At 40.3% G+C, this 20,981-nt stretch overlaps 2 protein-coding genes across 6 annotated transcripts in view; one reads left to right on the top strand and one right to left on the bottom strand.

Annotated features, from left to right (window-relative positions):
- NALCN (sodium leak channel, non-selective) overlaps positions 1–8,373 on the bottom strand; it is a 229,626-nt gene extending 221,253 nt beyond the window's left edge. For all 4 annotated transcript variants that reach the window (XM_053970810.1, XM_053970811.1, XM_053970812.1 and 1 more), the window contains exon 1: positions 7,876–8,373. The gene's annotated coding sequence lies outside the window, so the exon portion shown is untranslated. The remainder of the gene's footprint in view (positions 1–7,875) is intronic.
- Positions 8,374–16,965: 8,592 nt separating this feature from the next.
- Positions 16,966–20,981, top strand: part of ITGBL1 (integrin subunit beta like 1) — a 128,979-nt gene continuing 124,963 nt past the window's right edge. For both annotated transcript variants that reach the window (XM_053971167.1, XM_053971166.1), the window contains exons 1-2: positions 16,966–17,145; positions 18,421–18,632. In XM_053971167.1, coding sequence (XP_053827142.1) covers positions 17,060–17,145; positions 18,421–18,632 — 298 coding nt within the window. In that variant the 5' untranslated portion in view covers positions 16,966–17,059. The remainder of the gene's footprint in view (positions 17,146–18,420; positions 18,633–20,981) is intronic.

Here is a 20,981-nt window from a genome sequence, read left to right as displayed (position 1 = left end):
ATTTTTTCCCATTTTCTCCAGTGTAATGGATTGACCTTTTTTCTCTACTTAGACCAAAACACGACCAGAAATCCTTCAACTCTCAGAGCTGCTAGTGTGCCTTTTGAGGTCATGAAACCTTCAAATGGCTGCATTTAGCATAGTGGTAAGTTACTGCAATGCCTTGGGACCTGCATTTCCCAAAACCCTGTGGGAAAAAAACACTGCCTAAAATGTTTCTTACAAGTATGTTCTTTTGGAAATTGTTACTCAGAAGCTAATCAGTGAAATAACAAAATAATAATTTTATATTTACTATTTCTGGTAATAGCTATTACTGTGCTCTAGTAAGCTTTTAAGAAAAGATGTAGCAGTAAACAGAGAATTAATAAGATAAGTGCAATCAATAATTATGAGAAAAAGTTAAGGATATGAAAAACTGATTTTTGTTTAGCCACTTACTGATTTTTCTGGTTTGTTTGTTTTTTTTTGGTTTTGGTTTTTTTTTTTGTTTGTTTGTTTTTTGTTTTTTTTTTTTTTGTTTTTTTATAAATGATTGTCTAAATAACAAGCTATGTCCATTTGGGTAAAAAAGCATATAATTATCAACAGTCTATTAAACAAACTATGTTGTTTTTATTATTTTCTCAGTATTGTTTGTTTATATATTTGATATGCGGAAGATTAGCCATACCCTTCTAATGAAATTCCCATTTCTCCTTTTACCCAGTGCCTCTTTATTTGTTCAAGTTATTTTTAATTGGTCCAGGCACAGAAAGTAACATGAACTTTAGATGTTCATAATAAATGTCCATATTAGATTCAGTTCACGTACTTAAATCACAGAAATCACAGAATATTCTGAGTTGGAAGGGACCCAGAAGGATCATCAAGTCCAACTCTTAAGTGAATGGTGCGTATGGATATCAAACCCACAGCTCTGGCATTACTAGCACCATGCTCTGACCAACTGAGCTAATCAGTGTTGTGACTCAAGAAATTAGAATACTTGTTTTTAAGAGGCAGCCTTGAATAAACAAATCTCCATCTATATAAAACCAAATGGAAGGGAGGAAATGCTATGGAATAAAAGAATCAGCTTGCTTACTTCTCTACTTGAAATGACCAGAAATGCACACAAAAATTCAGAATAAAGATGACAAACCAATAATATGGTCTTTAGCAAGATTATTCAAACTAAAGCACAGTTGCTTTCAAGCTTCTATGCAACTGTTTTTGCTGTTCTCACTACTTTTAGATTTTTTCCATGTGCTGCAGTTTCAGAACTCTGCCATGTATGTAAAGAATTTTAACCCTTGGACTACTAATCCCTTTTGCACTTGTTTTTTCAGGGATGAAGCAGCTGAAGGATGAAGAGAAGGGGAGATGTGCACGAACTCCTTCCAGCATGTGACACCCAGCAAGCAGCGCACCAAGCTGTGCCAATGAGGAGGATGTAGCCCTCCCTAACCCTGATACAAATCCACCCCTGCAGTTCCTGCATTGATTCCGACATACGTCATTAGGTCTTTCTTTGATCACAACCTGTTATTAATGTGAAAGGCTTAATACATTCCCTAGGATGTATTTCTAGCTGCAATGTTTTTAAGACATACTGGGTGCAGGGCAAAGACAGGCTCTTAAGACAGGAAAATAGCATGGAGTTTTGGGGCTACAACCACTTCACATTTCTTTGCAGTACATTCTTTATAGTAGCAATGAAAATTCACATTGCAGGTGTCAACCTTTTCAGGGAGCAACGTACTGTCTTTTCAATTTCTCCTCTATTTTTAGAAGAAAAGGCAAATTAAAAGGAATAGAACTAAACAGAAAATTACTCACACTCTGAGCCCCTCAGATTCATTAGGGCAGCCTTGTTCTCTTCCTTTCTATCTCTGAACTTGCAGGCATGTTCTGCAACCTCTACGCTTTCTAACCCACCCCCATCCACTAAATTTGCAGCTTCTGCTGAAATGAAAGTATGCTAGGACAATGGTTGGGGTGAACCCACTGTGCACTTCAGAAAAAAAAGAGTCAGAAGAAGATATAACCCAGTTTGCAGTATTCCCACTAAGTGCAAGACACTCCTTCTGATGAAAATATGCAGTTCCTAAAAAATCAAAAGACAAATTTTAAAAAGTAGCTGATCCTCCACAAAATCAAAAACTGAGAAATCTGAGTCTCACTTATAAAGCAAGCTCACTGTATATAGCATAATCTGCTCAAAAGATCTCTATCACAAAGTCAGGAAAACATGCTTAAAAAGGCTCTGGCTGACAAAGAAGGCAGCTGAAAAATGACTTCACAGAAATATCAACAGGAAAACAAAGCAGATATTCTTACCTATAACTTATGGAGAGAGAATTCAAAAATCAGACACATCCTTAGAAGGCCTGGCTTCCAACATACTTTTTCTCACTGCCTATTGATTTTGTCACCTGAGATCATGTGAGCACTGCCTGAAGGTCCTCCCAAGGCAGGCCACCTACAAGCATTCTCTTCAATTCTCTCTTTGAAAATGTCAACTCTGCTTCCAACTTCTCCCAGAGCAGGGACACAGAAAGTGGCACATACACTTCAAGACAATAATTAGAAATGTGAGAGCTAAAATGGGTGACAGGAAGATGATGTGAACACCCATACACACAGCATGATGACAAAACCCCATTTCCGTACCATACATTAAAAAAGCCCCAAAGTACAGGCTACCTTAGAGAAACTGATTGCTCTTAACTTCAGTATGCATGACATGGTTATAGAAAAAATAGAAGTTCCCATTCTTTCATCAATAGCCTTCTCCTTTCCTTCTTTGCAAATTGACACTGTTTCTCTGTTGCCTGCTCCCTGCATCCATGGGTTCTTCTATCCCTGATTTTGGGTATGGGTACAGTTAAATGGCATTTCAGCATTTGTTTTCATGTAGCAAAAATCTAAGTGAGCAAGCTGCATACACAACAGTATAGATATATTTATTTTAGAAGGGTAAATACAGTATTCCAGTGGATACAATCACATGACACATGCCACCACAGATGCTATTAACTCATAACTAATTTCAAGTAAGAGCTTATTTCAGTACTTTTTCTCTGTGTGGTATCATTATTGTATCTGATGAAATGTTCTGAAAGATCTCTTTGTTATTTAAGCATGATATACTGCTAATAACTGACCAAACTTTAATATTTATTAAAAACAAAGCTGTTTCCTCACAAAGAAGGTACACTGAAGGAAATATTCTAAAAATCAGTTACATTCATATTTTCAAATAATTTGGATACACGTAGGAAAGAACGACTGATGATATCTTGTAAATTACTAAAAATACCAGGACTGAGGTTCAAAACTGTGAAAAGCTTAAAAATTGCTTGAGGCTGCCAATGTAACAACATCTAGTCTGAAAACAGACAGGCGTTCAGACTTCAGCTCTTTGCTCGCAACGCATTTCTTGTGTTTTCCCTTATTGTTGGCTAAGGACAATGCTCTTACAAAATTTATTTCTTATATATAAATTCTTCTTCTCAGATGTCGCCAAAATACTACCCAGCAAGCAGAATCAAATATCTCATTGCATACAAAGGCAGATCTCTTGTGAGCCAGAGATACAGTCTACTGCTACCGTCACATAATATTGTTCATTTTACTTTAACCCTTCTAACATCTGCAATACACAATTTTGAAGAAACTACACATACATGTACATGGTGCAGTGATTCAGCCACAAACAGAACTTTTTAATTTTAAATATAATTGCTTAGCTTTTCCACATTTTTTTAATTAAGAGATTTGGTTGACTTAAAAAAAAAAAAAAGCCAGAACAACTGAAGATGATTTTTTAAATTATGTTTATATCACATTCCACTACACTTTTACATACAAAATAGAGATCCAGGTACACCAAAGTGACCTTTGTAGTAAAGAGCAAGTACATTCTCACATTTCAAAGTCCCAGCTCCCCGTGTATCCCAAAGGTGGAACACATCCAAGCATGAAGCAGCTACTTCCCTGTACAAGGAGCCTGCTTCTTCTTTTCAGTGGAAACCAAGACTGGTGAGCACCCTCCACCTCCCCCTAACAGGCTGGTTGTTGGCATGACCAGACAATATGATAGCTTTCCAAGTTCTACAATTATACTGTCAGAATGGCTGATAAAATGCTAAAATGTAATGATGGCCACTGAATGCACACTAATCATATGTAGAGAAAATACCAGTGGCAATGTATTTCCTTCCCAAATACATTTGCACAGTTTAACAGCTGGTTTACTTTGAAAGTTTCATTGGGACTGTGGGCCAGCTCCCCACCATTTGCTGACCTAGCATCCATCAACTGCAATGTAGTTGATACAAATATATGTCAGAGCCCATTGCTGACAAAAAGACACGTAGCAATGTCCTTAGTAAGAATCATGCTAGATAAAAGCAGAGAGCAGTGTTCTGGAATTTTCTTTTGCAGCATAACCATGTCCAGGTGGAAAATGTGTTTAGCCCTTTATGAACATAAGGGGACAGGCAGTGCCAGGTCATTGATTGAGTGGATTCAAGGAGCAAACTCTCTTTATAATACCCCACGTTCAGTAACATGCTCTGAGTACTGTGGATCAATTTTTCAAGGTTTTAAAGGAAGGAATTCCTTCCCAGCATGATACATGGGTGGAAAGGAGCTTCTCTGTAGGCAGATGGATGGCAGCATGCCTGCTTAAGTGATTATTTTAATGTTTCTGGGATTTTGTTGTATCATTAATTACATGCTAGTATGCCTAGAACCTTGTATATCCATCTTCTCACTATTTAAATACATACAAATTAAAATAAATGGTGGTTATATTCTTTTATATTTGTTACAATTTTTGCTAAAATAATTATTAAAGAAACTGAAATATTCTAGATCATCATTCCTTGGCAAATTCCTCCTTTTCTATCCTTTAAGAAACTGACAGCAAAAAAGTTAATGCCTATATACCTTAAACTTGAAGTCCTGAAAAGAGAATTAGGACTTTTTAATCCTCTTATCTTCCCTTTGAAACAAACTAATTGACATGCCCTTGCTGCAGGGCAGTTCCTACAAGGTGCACCATAACCTCTGGTACTTTATGTACTGTAGGCAAAGGCTTTATTTCGGAGGGAAGGAAAAAAAAAAAAGGAAAACTTTGTTCATAGAATCATAAGCCAGTTCAAGTTGGAAGGACCTCAACTCTGCTCTTGTGAGACCTCACCTAGATTCTCCAGGGGCCCAGGTCCCGGGCCTGCAACACAAGACAACCTGCTGGAATGAGTCAAGAGGAGGCCACAAAGATGGGCTGGAGCACCTCTCCTATGATGAAAGGCTGAGAAGAGTTGCAGCTGTTCAGCCTGGAGAAAGCTCCAGGGAGACCTCAGAGCAGTTTTCCAGTACCTAAAGGGAGTTACAGTCCTTGGGGAGGGAGTTTTCACAAATATACGTAGCAACAGGACAAGGGCAAATGGCCTTAACATAAAAGAGGGTAAATTGAAATTAGATATTAGAAAAAAATTCTTTACAATGAGGATGGTGAGGCACAGAAACAGGTTTCCCAGAGAAGCTGTGGATGTCCCATCCCTGTCAGTATTCAAGGCCAGGCTAGATAGGGCTTTAAGCAATCTTGTCTAGTGGAAGTTGTCCCTGCCCACAGCAGTGGGGTGGAACTAGATGATCTTTAAGGTCCTTTACAACCCAAACCGTTATTTGGTTCTATGATCTCAGAAGGTCTCCAATAGTACCTCCTGCTGAAGCAGTATCAACTCTGGTAACAGCCCAAGCTATTCAGTTTGCTCAGGTTACTCCAGTCTGGTCTTGAAAACCTCCAGCAAAGGAGGTTTTCTGAGCAACTTGTTTCACTACTTGATTGTCCTCACCATGAAGGGAAAAAAAAAAAGTGATAAAAGATTAAAATATCACAGAAAATAAAGAAAGGAAAAAGAAATTACCTAGTAGAATCAAGACAATTTGCAACTGTAGTTTAGGACTGGTATTTTGCAAAGCAAGATGTTTAGCAGTATTTAACCAATACAGGAAATTTCAGCTGAAATAAAAGATGCTATGAAGGTAATGAAAGGGAAAACAGAAAAAGGTTGAAAGGGGAAAAAAAAATATGATTCAACCTCTAACACCCACATTAGGCTGACTTTGCTCTTTATCCCCAAAAGATTTTATGCTCAAAACCAATGAGAGATGGTTTTGTGCTCAAAACCAATGGAGATCCAACCATGGAAGCATTTTATTAGTAACATGGTAAAAATTATTTTTGAATGCAACACCTCTAGTTTACTCATAAGCACATCAGAAATCTTTGTAACAGACTGAACTCCTAAATACCTAGGCAGGTTGGGAGGAAACCAAACTCTCCAGAAGCCAGAACCAGTTCTATCTCAACATGAGCTACTCATGCCTCAAGAAGACATTCTTGTCTTTAGAAGTCTTCCAGGGCTAGGTCCAGCAGCCCAATAGTCCCTACAACACAGTGTGATAGCATTCATCTTCTACTGTGAAGGTTTAAGACATAAAATGTCTTTGACTCAAAGATAGGTTTGGATCAATGCCATACAGATCTACATAGTGCTCATGGTACCAGCAGTGGCCTGGAGCTGGAAACAAGTCAAAACAGAGTAAGTTGTATTTCCACGTGGTATAGCTCAATTAACTGTGATGGACCACATTTCAGATTAAAATAAAACAGATGCATAAAACAAGAAGACTAAAGCACAAATTATATGCCAATTGTTACAGTTTTGAAAGTTACCAAGTTCAAATGGTAAAGCAAAACAAAAACAAAAACAAAAACAAAAACAAAAAAAAAACAAAAAAAAACCAAAAAAACAACCAAACCAAAAACCCACCAAATGAAAACAAACCCAACTGTTCCTAAAAGTCTCCAAAGGTATATGTATATACTTGAAGACAGCTGGAGACTTCTAGTATCCAGTCAGACCAACTCGAAGAAATGTGATTTCCCATCCCCTTCCCGAAGTTAAGAAATTTCAGCTTTGTGATTCAAGCAGCAGAGCATAGTTCATTGTTAATATGTATCATTTCTCTATAGATCACTCAAAGGGCAAGTGGAATGGGGCTGCTGGGGAAGGAAATGAAAAGGAACAACAAAACGAACCAGGAAACTGATGACACTTAAGATAAATACAAAAGACTCAAACAGCATTTTGTTAGTGTTTTCTCGGCGTAAATATTTGCCTGGATGCAACAACAGTTACCCTACCAAATAATAGCTGACTTAAAAGCCACGTTTGCACATTAAGGCCATCAGAAACCTTGATCCTTTCTAGAAATATGTTTCTGATTTTACTGAGAGTACTAAAATAAAAAGATGTCAATAACAAAAAAATATTTAGCATCTCTCCCTATTCGATGTACGAACCCCTGACACTGTACGTTAAATAGATTTAGTCCAGGCCTGGGTACATCGGTCCCTCCAACCACGCCAAGCCCTCAGCCCCTGCGAACCAGCCGAACCTCCCCCGGGGAGGGAGCTCTCCGCGGCCACCCGCGCCCCCATCCACAACCACCCCATTAAATGCGTGCCCCCCGAAGAGGCCTGTTGGCCGCACGGCCCCGCTCTGCCTCAGTGACGAGGCTGCGGAGGGCCCCGGGGCGCGGGGAAGGCCACCGGTGGCGGCCGGCCCGGAGCGCCCCCTCCTTCCGCGGGGGAAGGAGGGCCGGGGCGGGCGATGCGGAGGGCGCCGCCGCCCCTTCCCCCCTGCCGCACAGCCAGGCGGGCCTCTGGCCGCGCCCGTCCCTTCCCTGGGAGCCGCCAGCGTTCCCGGCACAGCCGCGGCGGCCGCCGGCACCGAGGGGCCGTGGAGAGGGGCGGGGAGGCGCGGGGCCCCACCGCGCTCCGGGAGCGAGCCGCGCCCGCCGCCTCCGACCTACCGCCAGCATCTCCCTTCATGGCGCGGTCGGGAGCGGCCCCCGCGGGTGTGCGGGCGTTGCGGTGCTGTGCCAGCCTCGCACGCCGCCCTCCCCGCGATGGATCGGGGCGGCGGGGCCCGCCCGGCGCCGGCCGCGTTCAGTCTCTCGGCAACGGCGGCGGGGGCGGGCGGGGAGGGAGCAGGTGCGGAGGAGACGGTGCGGACCGCGCACGGGCGTCTCGGAACAAACAGACCCCCGCCTTGCTCAGGAACCCGGCTGGGAACAGAGGTGGCTTAGCGGCCCCGCCGCAGGGGGCGATCCCCACCACGGTCCCGTCTCGCAGAACACCCCCACAGGGGCTTGGAACTGTGCTCTCTGCGCCCCGAAACACACGAGTGGTGCCCGGCACGGGACGGAGCCACCGGGCGGTCCCTCGGGCTGAGCCGCACTGCGCTCTGCCAACAGCAGCGCTGGCCGAGGCGCCGCTTGCTGCGGCAGTTTTGTAGGGCTTTACTTCGGGCTTCAGCTTTTTTGTTTCTTGGTTGGTTTGGGGTTTGTTTTTCAATTTTTTCATTATGCTTTCCTTCGGGCTTCAGCTTTTTTGTTTCTTGGTTGGTTTGGGGTTTGTTTTTCAATTTTTTCATTATGGTCTTCAAGTGCTAGGATAGGTTATTTATTTTGATAAGAAACCCTATTTGTACATCTTAGGGGTTTTTTTTAGTGCTGGCGAACTTCTTTGCCTCTGCTTCACTGGGTGGCGTGGTTAATTTTCAAATTGCTGAAGAGCCATGTAAAAGCCCAGTCTCGAGCTCCACAGTGAAATAAATTCATAAAAATGTCTTCACTTGTTGGAGAAGATGGTCTTAGGGGTCTTTTCCAGCCTAAATGAGTCTATGAAAGAGATACCTCAAATAAACAGATGAAGAAATACTTGGAAAATTGTTTCTGTAAATCAGGTTGACATGTTCAATCTGTATTTATCTTCTTGAACAAATTTAAAAAAAAAAAGTAAATTTGTGGAAAATTTATGTTTAAATGAAACTGTATGGTGGAGAATGTGAGCCTATAACTTTCTGGAGATGGTAAAGATGTGGAATAGGATTCAAAAGACAAAGCCCTTAGCAAAATACCCCAGAAAGATGAAGGAAAGTGTATGGCATAAATTGTATTAGGTACCTTTAAATTATATCTATTTGATGCTGGCAACCAAAACTAATAAGCCAGTTGGGGAGTTGGCCTCAGGATTACAGATGCAGTCCTGCCAGCACTACTTACATGTATTACCAGCATTAGCAATTCCAGTAAATTTAAGCACCTAATTTTAGTGTTTGCAGTTTTTGATAGCAGTCAGCTGATGTTTCATGAGAAAAAAATTGTAAAGCAAAACAATTTAAGAATAAATGTGCTGACAAATAATACTCTTCCTATTTTGTCTCTTCCTCCCCACTTAACATTTCATTACTTGGAATAAGTTGCTAGGCAGCATTATGCTGTTGGTGATAGCGTCTCATGAATGAAAACTGACAGTTGCAAACAGTGAAACGTTGCAGCTATAGCTAAACAAAAGAAATCACCATTTGCCAGCGGATGTGACTTTGTGTAACATTTTTCCTATGGATATACTGGCCTCTGAAAAATAATTCTTGATAGAACAATTTTCCAGTTGGAAGGGACCTCAGGGGACCATCTGGTCTGACTGATCTGCTTAAACCAGGCTCAGAGATGAGATCACACCAGCTTGCTCAGGGCTTTATCCGATTGGGTCTTGAAAACCTCCCAAGACAGAGACTGCACAGCCTCCTTGGTAAGCCTGTTTCTGTACTGGACTGTCCTTGTGCTGAAAGATGTTTTCCTGACGTGCACTTGGACCCTCCCTTGTCAGCAGTCTCTCCTCCTGCAATTCACCCTTGGGAATTGCCCAGCTTTGTCCTCTTGACTGCTTCCTCATAGAATCTGTCAGACTGCTCCTAGGTGCCCCCAAACCCATCCTTCCTTCAGGCTGAAAAAGCCAAGCTCTTTCAGCCTCTCCTCATGGTGCAAGTGCTCCAGTTCCAACTGCCTTGGTGGCCTGACACTGAATTCATGCATTAGCATCTGTCATGTGTTGGAGAGGGGTTCAAAATATGCTGCAGTAATTTAGATATTGTTTAATGAGTTCCCAAAAAGAAGGGATTTATTTCCTTACTCGTGGTTTGTATTATATAAAATACATGTTTCCTTATGTATTTGGCACTTCTTTTACCTGGTGTTGTATTAGGTAACATATTGTTACTACCTGCCCCTTACTCTGTGAAGCACGAGCTGCTAATGGGGACCCACACTTTCAGGAGAAGACTGGATTTTCTCTGACAGCCTGTCTTGAGCACAACTGGCATCAGATGATGCTCATGCTGGAAGAAGGATTTAGCCCTTGATTCCTTGATGTAGTGTGCAAAGGTGAAACAGTAGTCTTCCATTCATAGAATTGTGCAGATGGTGAAGGTCTTCTGTTTGCAAGGAAAAGCCCTTTCTTGCTTTGCTATTTAACCACAAATTTACTTTCAGATGTGGCACATGAAAAGCAATTATGAACATTTTAGAACTTGAGTGACGAAGGCATGTGAGAATAAAACTTAAATATCTATAAAATTGTTGATATAATTTTGCAAAGAACCTATTAGTCCTTTAAAGTCTGTAACAATGTTTAATATTTAGGGCTGAAGTCTGTTTTAATTCTATTTTAGGAAATTCACACTGACCTACAAAGCAAGCCATAAACATATAGATAAAGACAGAATTTGGGAGTTAATCTTACAATGTTACTTTATAGTAATGTTAAATAGGTCAAAAGAAAAGATATTTCTTAGTGAAGATTTACCTCTCATCTCTACAAATCAAGACCAGATAAAGGAATTTCCTTATTCATCCTTCATACTTCAACACATGCTTGAAATTGGCCATGGCAGAATGTCCATTTAAAAGAAAATTTTGGGAAATTCCAGAAGAGTTGTACTGAGAATTCAAGGGGAGAATTCTCAACCTTACCTATAACTTTAATTTCTGTAACATAATCTGGAAACACACACAAAAAAAAAAAATAAAAAAATTCAAAGCATCTATTTTTTCTACATATTTCATTACAGAATCTGGATAGCCCTCAAGCCCTGGTTTTACTTTTGAATTTATTTGAACTTTATTTACTTTATTGTCCTTACTTTCCCTAAGCATTTGTTAAATAGTTGAAGAGTAATGTAAACAAATTTTAAAAACATCCCAAAGAGCTGATCTTACTTCCAACATTGTTGGAATTTGATTTACCACTTATGAAAGAACATAGTGCTTGATTAGATTTCAGACTGTCTATAATGACTAAAAGAATTAATGAAATACTGCTTTGGTGCTTGAGCTTTTAAAAAAGGTCACAAAATATCATTTAGCAATTCAGAATTAAACTTCAGACCCAAAGTAAGATTTAATAATTTTGGCATAGGATACAAGTCAAAACCTGCTAAATTCCTGCCTGTTGCTCTTTGGCCTCAGTGTGCCCAAGTCCTTTGTCATCTTAATGATGGTTACCACAAAGTTCTCCCATAGTCTGAAGTCCTGCTCTGCACATGCTGAGCAGCCCCCTGGTGTTATTGGGGCCCCACGTGAATCAGATGAGCTGAGCAGCTCTGTTTGCTTCCACCTATCTGCCCTTTATGGCTCTGGCTAGTGGTGGTTTTGCTCAGAAACCTGTAACCATAACAGAAATGGTCACAGAGCAACATCAGACAAGTGACATCAGCAAGAGAAACTCAGTTAACACTCATGAGTGACTTTGATTGGGATGGGTTAAAAATTGTCATTCTTGAGTGTCTGTGACATGTGACAACAGTGATCAACCAGAATAAAGGACATGGAGTATGGTTTTCTTAATTTAACACCTTTGAGGAGAGGCTGAATTCTGCTGCTAACTGTGTGAAGAATTAGTTTGCTTTCAGTCAGTATGGAGTTCTCAGAAGAAGGTCAATAGTGGTGTTTTCCCACACTTCCTTTTTCTTAATTTCTGTCTCTCCTTCATTTTTGGTTTAACAGCAAGCAATGCAAGACAGCATTGAAACAAGATGGTTGCTTTTGCCCTGGAGAATCTGGTGTGCGTGTGTTCAATTGAGGCACTCAGCACTAGAGTTCTGCCCTGAAGAACTCAGCAGCATCTATTTTTTAAATTTGCTGTCCTTAGGAGCAGCTCTTTGGTCAAAATGATGAGAATGATCCTTCATTGTAACTTATTCAGGTAACTAGTTAAAAAGATCACAAATAAGATAGCCTTTCCCATTATTTTTGATTTTTCAAGATTCCCAGCATCAAGAAACCTTATCCCTTTTGAGAAACAAGGCACAAATTGAACATAAAGTAATAATTTATGGGGAAAATTTTACGCCTTTTATTTCCTTTCTTGGGCTCTTCACGATTACTGTTAGCTTGGCTTACGACAGAGCTTTACTTGCTTTCTGTAATAAATGCTAAATAGTTAAGAATGCAGTAGACTGGGTTTTAAAATGCACTATTGTTGCTGGCAAGCTTTCTTGCAAGATCATGCTTAAATATCTTGTGCTTCCTTAAAGCCTCTGTAAAAGCAGGGTATTATTGCTGTGTAGGGGAATTCACTAGCAAACACTGATCAAACAAAAGACCTACCAGCTATTTAAAATTTCAACTGAGGCATGAAGGAGTAAGCTAAGGTTTTACCCTAGAGTATAACAAAATAACATCTTGATTAATGTTGGCCTCTGAACTGTTTGGGTAGCTTATATTCTGTACTGTTCGGGCCAGCAACATTCAGACCAGCTCAGCTTTTATCTTGTTCTAACTTTGATTCTGTAACTCCAAAAGCTGTTTGTATTCCCTGTGTGATACCATCAGCTGTCCCAGATTCCATGTCATGTCAGCAAAATTAACACAAGGTTTTCAGTTCTGTACCGCTCTGGTGTACTCTGTCTCCTGCTCCTTCCAGGGATGGCGTTGACCAGCACAGTGATGACTCTCAACAGTTGCGTGCACTTCTGAACTGTTCAATTCAGACAGATTTTAGTTAACTCCATCAAGTACTTTTTGCTTCATGGCTGTTAAAGTGGTTTGCATAAGATCTTTACAGCCACCTAGTTTAGTGATTGGGTATCTTTCACAGAAGAATCACTGGACACTTAAAATTCTCCTTGTTCCACATTTTATGGAGGAGAAATAACTTGCTTGATATGCAGGATTTTCAGCTTCTGGTTAATTTTAGAAAATTTTGATGTAACTGAACGCCTCTGCATTTAAATGCTTCAGTCTCCAGTCTTACAAACCCATGCTGTTACTAAAATGGCTTCAATGGAAACCCAGGAGGAGTATTTGACAGATTTTGATGGTTTAAATTTTTTTTAAGCTTAGACTGTTCACTTTATATGCATTTTGATTTGTTTTATTAAAAAGAAATTCCTTAAGAACGGCATGGAATGTGTTTTGCAAAGCTGATGGCTTTATTAAGTGACAACAAAATTAAAATGTTTGCTGTAATAAAGGCTGTAATAAAGGAGTAGGCAGAGTCCATCTGTCTCTCCAAACTGAATAAAAGCTTGCTCAATAGCACATTATGCCATCAGAGTTATAGAATTATGGGATATTTGCAGTTGGAAAGGATCTCTGGAGATGGCCTAGTCTAACCCACCTGCCCAGAGCAGGACAGCCTAAAGCATGTTGCCCAAACCCTGTCCAGATGGTTTTTGACTATGTCCAAGGGTGAAGATCCCACAACATTGCTGGGCATTCTGCTCCAGCATGAGACCACTCTTAGAGTAAAAAAGCTTTTTTCTTTTTTTTTTTTCCTTATTTTTTAATATTATTCGTATTTGATTTATAATAAAAACAATTCTGGCAAAGTTGAAGTTTGCCTTATTAAAAAAAAAAAAAAAAATCACTGCCTATGAATTATCTTGTCTACCCCCCAGGCTTGCAGCTTAGTTTTTACACAGTCCACAAGACTATGAAATGACAAAAATAACCTTCACCAGTTTGGATAGGAAATTACCCTACTGGTTCTTCTACTGGTCAATAAAATTGCAGGGAAAAGGTTTATCCCAATGTGTCTACCTAATCCTGCAAACTTTTATCAGGAACAGTAATAAGGATACACTTAAAAAATTAGGTTCAAGTGTAAGTGTGCTTAACAGCACCTATTTTATTTTTATTCCATGTCTTTATTTGAAGTAATTTTTAGTCTGACAAGTATTATTTAAGTCTATGCCTATTTTGAAAAGGCAGTTTAGTATTAGCAGGTGCATTCCAACATCTCCTCCTCATCAGCAATATGCTGACTTTCTCTTTTCAACTTTTATTCTGCAGGAAGTGGCATTACCAATTGTAAACTATACATTTACCAAAAACCTACAGGTCTAGAGCCTTAGTCTGAAACTCCAATACATAGGAAAAGATGCATTTTACAAGCCCTGTGCTTCATGTAGTTGTATATTATCCAGTAGAGAACAAAGTTCCTTAGGGTTGTGTACAGGAGTGGCTGAAAGGAAGTGAGCAGTTCTCAAGGCAGCATGTCAGGTTCCCATTTAGAAAGAGACTGACTTCTTTTAAATTGAATTTACAGCCTGTTTGGAAGCCAATTAGCTCCTGAATACATACACATCATATGTGTGTACATATATATATTTTATATACATGTTTATACATGCATGCATACAAACATTCTAGGCTTAAACGATTAAACAATAATCTGAGAAAATGTTAAAATCTATTAAGGGAGCACTGAGATATTGTATTAGAGACAGGTACATATGAAAACATTTATTAAATTTAAGCTCTGAATGCACATTTTAAATACTGCATCCTTTGACTGTGTAAGTATGCCTTCTCTAAATTCGAAAAGTCCACAGCAAAAAGGTGTGTATTTCTTCAAAACATGACAGATGTAAAAAAAATAAGACAATGATAAGTTCATCATATCATGGTGAATGTCTTCTCCTTGTACATTTGAAGTTATAGTTTGTAGTCCCCTTGAAAGTGTTCTGAATACCTGTCAGCAACAGTCTGCTCAGGGAAAAAGGAGGAAGATGAACAGATGGCAGCCTTTAAAGTTGTGGATTAAAGATAAATTTAGTGCTAAAAGGGAATTACTATTGTTTAAAATGCAAAGCTTTCTCTTTATTCTTCTCTAAATTGAGACTTCAGGCAGTACAATTTCTGACAATCACATTGTTCTTAAAAGCTCTCCTTTCTGTAATCTAAAGGGTTTTAATTTATTAATATTTTTTTTACGGCAGCATTATAAATACATTTCAAAAACTATCACACAGCTAAAACACATAGTGCTGCATTAAGCACGGACTTCAAAGTTCAAGGACTGTCAGAAATAAATATTTATTGATTTGCCTGACAATATTACTTCCCTTTTCACTAGATCCATCAAAGTAAGTCAAACGCATGGGGTGAGCAGGACTGTAAACATTCACAGGACTGAAGCCAACAGATCATGCAATGCAGGGTTTTTATGATTTGCTTTGCTTGAGAAAATATTTTAACACACTTGCAATATGAAATATACTATAAAGGGTGGCAAAACTACTAAAAAATAGATTCAGTATGCAAGAGCTGCATATGGGGCTTTTAGATTTTTTTACATTCTAATTCTACTTGCTTGTATTTTAGGGTAAAATTGTGTCATAAAGAAGGTAGTATACTATGGGTAGACAGTTGAACTTCTCAACTTCAATATATCTTACTAAAATATGACAAGAGTCTTGTGTTTTAACAGTCCATTGGGCAATATTTGGGTATAGCCTGTATATCTTCAGGGACTAATAATGTATGTTTACAAAGATGCCAGAGCAGATTATGTCCAGTCTCTTCTTTTGATTTTCGATAAAGTTTTATCCTCCAGTGAAGTGGGTACTTGACTGAAAACAGGCCCCAAACTAGATTTTAAAGGTTCTTTTTTTCATATATAAGGCCAGCAGAACAAAGTGAAATGCTTGATGCTTTTTTTTTTTTTTTTCAGGAATATAACTAGCAGAACTAGTTATGTTAGCAGAAATGCTGTGAATTGTAGCCTTGAGTTCACTATGTAAAATGTAGGACACCCACTTAAACTCATAGGAAAGGCAGCCTCTGAGTCAGAATTTTAACTAAATCTTAAAATGTTTTCTGGAACAGTATAATCTTTAGTATATTAGATATTTGATATGAAATTAAAACAAGAGTTTTTTCATTCTGAGAAAGATACTGAGGGCTTTAATCTCCAATACAAGCTTCAAAACCAGTGAAAGCTTCTTCTTTCAGCTGCCTGCTTCAAAAATTCATGTGTGTGTAGACTAGGACACCTATAACTTATCATCTTTTGTGGTGAAAGTTTGTTACTTTAAAAGCTTTCCATCCCAGGGATGTATCAGGCAAACAGCAATTTCCCAGGACAGCCAGAGGGATCTGAAACTTTTCTGCAGCATAAAGAAGTGCAGTGGCCATATCTGCCAAAGCTGATTCATTTGGAGAGACTGTCCTTCCTCTTAGCTTTGTTTTAAAGCAATTCAAAAATTTCCCACTGCTGAGATGAAGTATTGGACTGTGTTTTAATAAGGCATTAGGAAATGGCTAACTAATAATACTTTAATGTGCAGTCACTCGTGCTGGTGTAGGTTGGCAGCCTGCAGTGTTGCACGGTGCTGTGACGTGAGCAGGTGACCTCAGGGTAAGGAGGGAAAGGACGGACCTGGGGAGGCAGGCGCCAGGGAGGTGCTCCAGCAGTCAGGCAGGGATGCTGTAGCTGGGGAGCGCTGGTCCTGTCTCCTGGTCGGTACAAGTTTCACAAATTATCCCAAGCCGCCGTCTGTCAAAGGACAGGGGGATACACATACCTCAAATATTTACGGTGCCTCTACTTTGAGAATGAGACAGTTCGTTCACATCTGTGAACGGGCCACTTTTAAAACATCAAAATAAACCATCTGGCTGCGCAACTGTTTCTAATTACTTCCCTGCCTAGACTGTAAACTTCGGGGTTTGGCACCAGCCTCCTTCCCAGAGTGCTGCCCAAATCCCGCTCCCAGGCAGCTAATCAGAGCCACTGCAGCACGGGGGGAGCAGCGCTGGAGCCGGGCTTGTCCAGCGCGCAGCTCTCCGCGTGCCTGGCGGGTCTGTCCGCCCGTCTGTCCGCCCGTCTGCAGGAGCACCCCAGGTGCGGCTCAGCACAGTTCGCACCATGTTCGCACCGGGGCTGCTGGGGCTGCTGCTGCTGCTGCTGCTGCTGCTGGGCCCCGCGCTGCCGGCCGGGTCCCCGGCCCTGCGGTAAGTGCGGCTCTCAAGTCTCACGGGGGGGTGCGACTGATTTTCAGGTGCCAGGAGTGTGGAGGCTGGGGTTGCGGAGGGAGCGGTGGAGCAGTTAGTTGGCTCTTCCTCTGCCTCCTTAAAGGTGACACTGAGGGAAGCGCTCTGGGTCACTGGGAACCTCAGGAGGTAGGGCCATGTGCAGACTGCAGTTATTTGCAACAATGCATTTGATGCCCAAAATGCACACTCTGAAAGCAGCGAAGGGGGAAGAGTTGGCTAGTGATGACTCTTGACACCCAAACCTCCAGATTCTGCTGCTTGAGTGGAATAGGCACCTAACCACAGAACCCTGATTATTGCTGCACTTTGGTGCAGTGGCACAGTGAGGTGCACTGCCCTTCACTCTCCACCTCCACCACAGCCAGCACACACTGGCTTCTAGGGCCAGCAGCTCCTTTGCTCCAGAGCCTTGCAAAATCTGCTATTTGAGAAGGGCAGGTTCTATTAATCTATATCTTCAGTATTCCTTAGCATTGTGGAGACCTGTTTTTGGCCTGAGCAGTCCTTTGTTCTTTCTTCCTATGATTCAGCTCCTGATGAGATAAAGTGTGATTTTCCTTGAGTATGTCCTGAAAGTCCTGATCTCCACGTGCTCTGGTGCATGGTACAATTGCATGGTAGAACTGCAAATCTGCAGATCTAGAACTGGATTCTGCTGCCTTTACCAAAACCACAGCCACAACCTACAATGTTGTGTGGAAAGCCATGATTACTTTGGTTTCCTTTTCCATTGGAAGCATGGATCATATATGTCAGACAACCAGAAGGATTACTTTGGCAAACATATTTTATTAGAATCAACCTTAAGTGTGATGTATGATATATATTCCTGTTATGCTACCCAGGTGTTTGGATGTATGGTGTCTCTAAACTTTTTGAAATAATTAAGATCAAAATGTTTCATGATGGATAATCAAACTATAAGTGTCTGTGCATATACACCAGATATGTCTGATAGGAAAGCAGATGAGGCCAATATAGTTAAACAGGTAAGTAAAATAAAGTATAAGCATTCTTGTGGGTAGCAATGAGGTTTCTGACGAAAACGAAGAAAACTGGTGATTTGAGGCAAGTAATAATTTGCAACTGCAGCTGAAGAGGTGGTAAGAACAATATTCTGGGTATTGGCTGACGCCAATGACAGGGTGGTTTCAAATGAGCCAAGCTCTCATCAGCTCTGAGCTGCAGCCCCTGGCTTTGACCGCCGCTTATTCTGTTTGCTGTCCCCCACAGGAGCGCTTTGGGTATTCCTGCTTCCTGCCGGCTGTCCCAGGCTGAGTCGGAGCTCAGGTGCCGCGTCCCAGGGGGAAAGCTGTGCAGTGACAGAGGCAGGTGTGAGTGTGGAGTCTGCATCTGCCAAGTGACTGAGTCTGGCAAATACTACGGTCCGCTCTGCGAGTGCCACGACTGGGTGTGCGAGACCTACGACGGGAAAATCTGCGCAGGTAAGAAAGCCCTGGATGACAGAAGCTTAGAAAATTAGGAATATATATTAAAATCAGGAACACAGCACAGTATGACATGATTAGAGACATGTATTATATATGGATCCCAGTTGAGACATGATTATATATGGATCCCTGAAACATGACTCTAAATGGAATTGTGGGCACGTCCAAGGATTTTGCCAGATTAAAGGATGCAAGTTACAGGCACTGTGTCTGCCATAAAATGGGACTTAGCTTAGAGCAAGATTCGTCTGCATCAGGGGCAAAAGGACAAGTTGCTTTGGGTTGGAGGCTCTGCAAACTGTGTTTTAAGTCTAATATAGTATGTTATATTGATCACATTTTTATCTATTTTTTCATTTGAATTGCTTGCCTAATGATGGCTTATGGTATCTACCCTAGCTATGGTATCTACCCTGGAAACAATCAATTTTGTCCCATGATTATTATTTTTTTATTCTCCAGCTATAAGAAAAAAGACTTACTGTAAGATGTACCACACTCATATTTACTATATAAACATGAAAACTCTGTTTTTCTCTAAGTAATGATAATACTTTCCAAATAATGACTTAAACCAATGTAATTGTATTGTGATTTTAGGGATTTCCCCACTGACACAGGATTCTTTAATAACATACATTTCTGGGACAAAATTTAGTTCCTGCCAGTTGTTGGAACATGTTGCTTGGTTTACATCTAAACATTATCATCACTTTTTCATCTTTCCAGCTGCCTTTACTTAAGTTTCTGGGTTATTTTGGTCAGATTTTTTTAATTTTTTTTTTTTTTTTAAGTAGCTTAGAATAGGATTTTAGAAAAAAGCAGGGAGAAGAAATGCCATCACATTCCTAAGGGGATTCAGCCTGGAGCTTGATGAAAGGGGCCAGAAGGGTACTTCACTTCTAATATCCCTGTTTCAACAGCTTTACCAGATTCACAGAAACGTGTCATCTTTTCAGGCCAAAACCTGCAATTAGGTCAATGGGAATGTTACAGAAATTCTTCTAGTAAGAGGACAATACAAATGAATTCCAGCAGTTGGTTTGGCAATTTTTGTAGGAAAAAAGACCAAACTTACTTTAGCAACAATTTATCCAGGAAGTCCAGTAATAACATGAAAAGATCAAGAATGGGATTAGGAGAAAAAGGTTTATATTTGGCACCTGCGGCTTTAGAGTTCTGTAGAGAAACTGATTTATAGACTCTGCAGTAAGCAGTGTTAAATCCCCCTACATCAGAAATGTCATAGTATTTCACTGCTTTGCTGTCTCAAACATGAATTCTTTGATTAGTAGTGCTTGCTGTTGTTGCTGGGTTAATTGCATAAAGGGAAACTGAAAGTACCTTCAATTTTAATATTCTACTGTAAATTCCACCATCATGTTCCTGCTAATATCATGACCAGTGGCTGCAAGTTTTGTAAGGGCTTTGGTGGTAAAGTGTGCTCACAGAATAAACAGAGCCAAGAGATCTTTTAACAATATTTAGCTTTTGGGTAGCACTTCATGCAGCAGTTCAAAGATGTGAATGCTAAGTGATTAAATGTTCTTTTGAAAACATTTTTCTGTACTTGTCACTTTGTCACTCCTAGCTGGAGTATTGAAGCTGTGTTACCATGTTACCACTGAGATGTGAAATAATTTGAATTCTCTCTTCTGAAAAAAAAAAAAAAGGTAGTAAAAAATTCAGTACAAAGTCCTGGGGAGGGAAACTACTGTGAAGGGTGCAGGAGTTTAGCTATTTGTTTGGGCTTATCAACAATTGTGCTAAAAATCCAGCTGACTTTGTTGCAGTCCAGGGCTGCCCAGCACTGCAGGAGAACAGCCCCAGGTAACTCTTTCGGAGCTGGGATCCAGTCTCCTTTCAGACTGTACTTGTTGCTCTCTTCATTTTTCCCCCATGTTTTTAGCCACTGAAATTGTGTGTATGTGAGAGGAAGGGAGCATAGAAAAGAAGGTCAGATCTAGGATAACTGGTGGGAGACTGGAACTTATGTTGTATGAATAATATTTTCCCTTACCCAACTATTCAGTGAACTGCATCCAGTGACGTTTCTTAATATTACATCACCCGACCAATATCCAGTGTATGACATATTTCTCTTTCTTTGCATTTTTGGGCCATTTTTTGACTTAATGATGAAGTTGTGTTTCCTCCAATAGTCATAATGTCTTAGTGCAGTTTTATTTCTGTTCCCTGCTTTAATTTTCTTTTTCATATTTTTATTTTACATTTGCTGTCCCTTTTAATTGCGGATCTCTCCTGACATAGGCAACAGCAGTAACTGCTGACTGGTACCACATGGAGAACTTCTAGACACTCTTTCAACATCTCTCTAGAAAG

Source organism: Vidua macroura, chromosome 2 (genome assembly GCF_024509145.1).
Source record: "Vidua macroura isolate BioBank_ID:100142 chromosome 2, ASM2450914v1, whole genome shotgun sequence".
In the NCBI taxonomy this organism is placed as follows: Eukaryota; Metazoa; Chordata; class Aves; order Passeriformes; family Viduidae; genus Vidua; species Vidua macroura.
The sequence above is the reverse complement of the archived record's forward strand: the minus strand, read 5'-3'. Positions and strand labels throughout refer to the sequence as shown.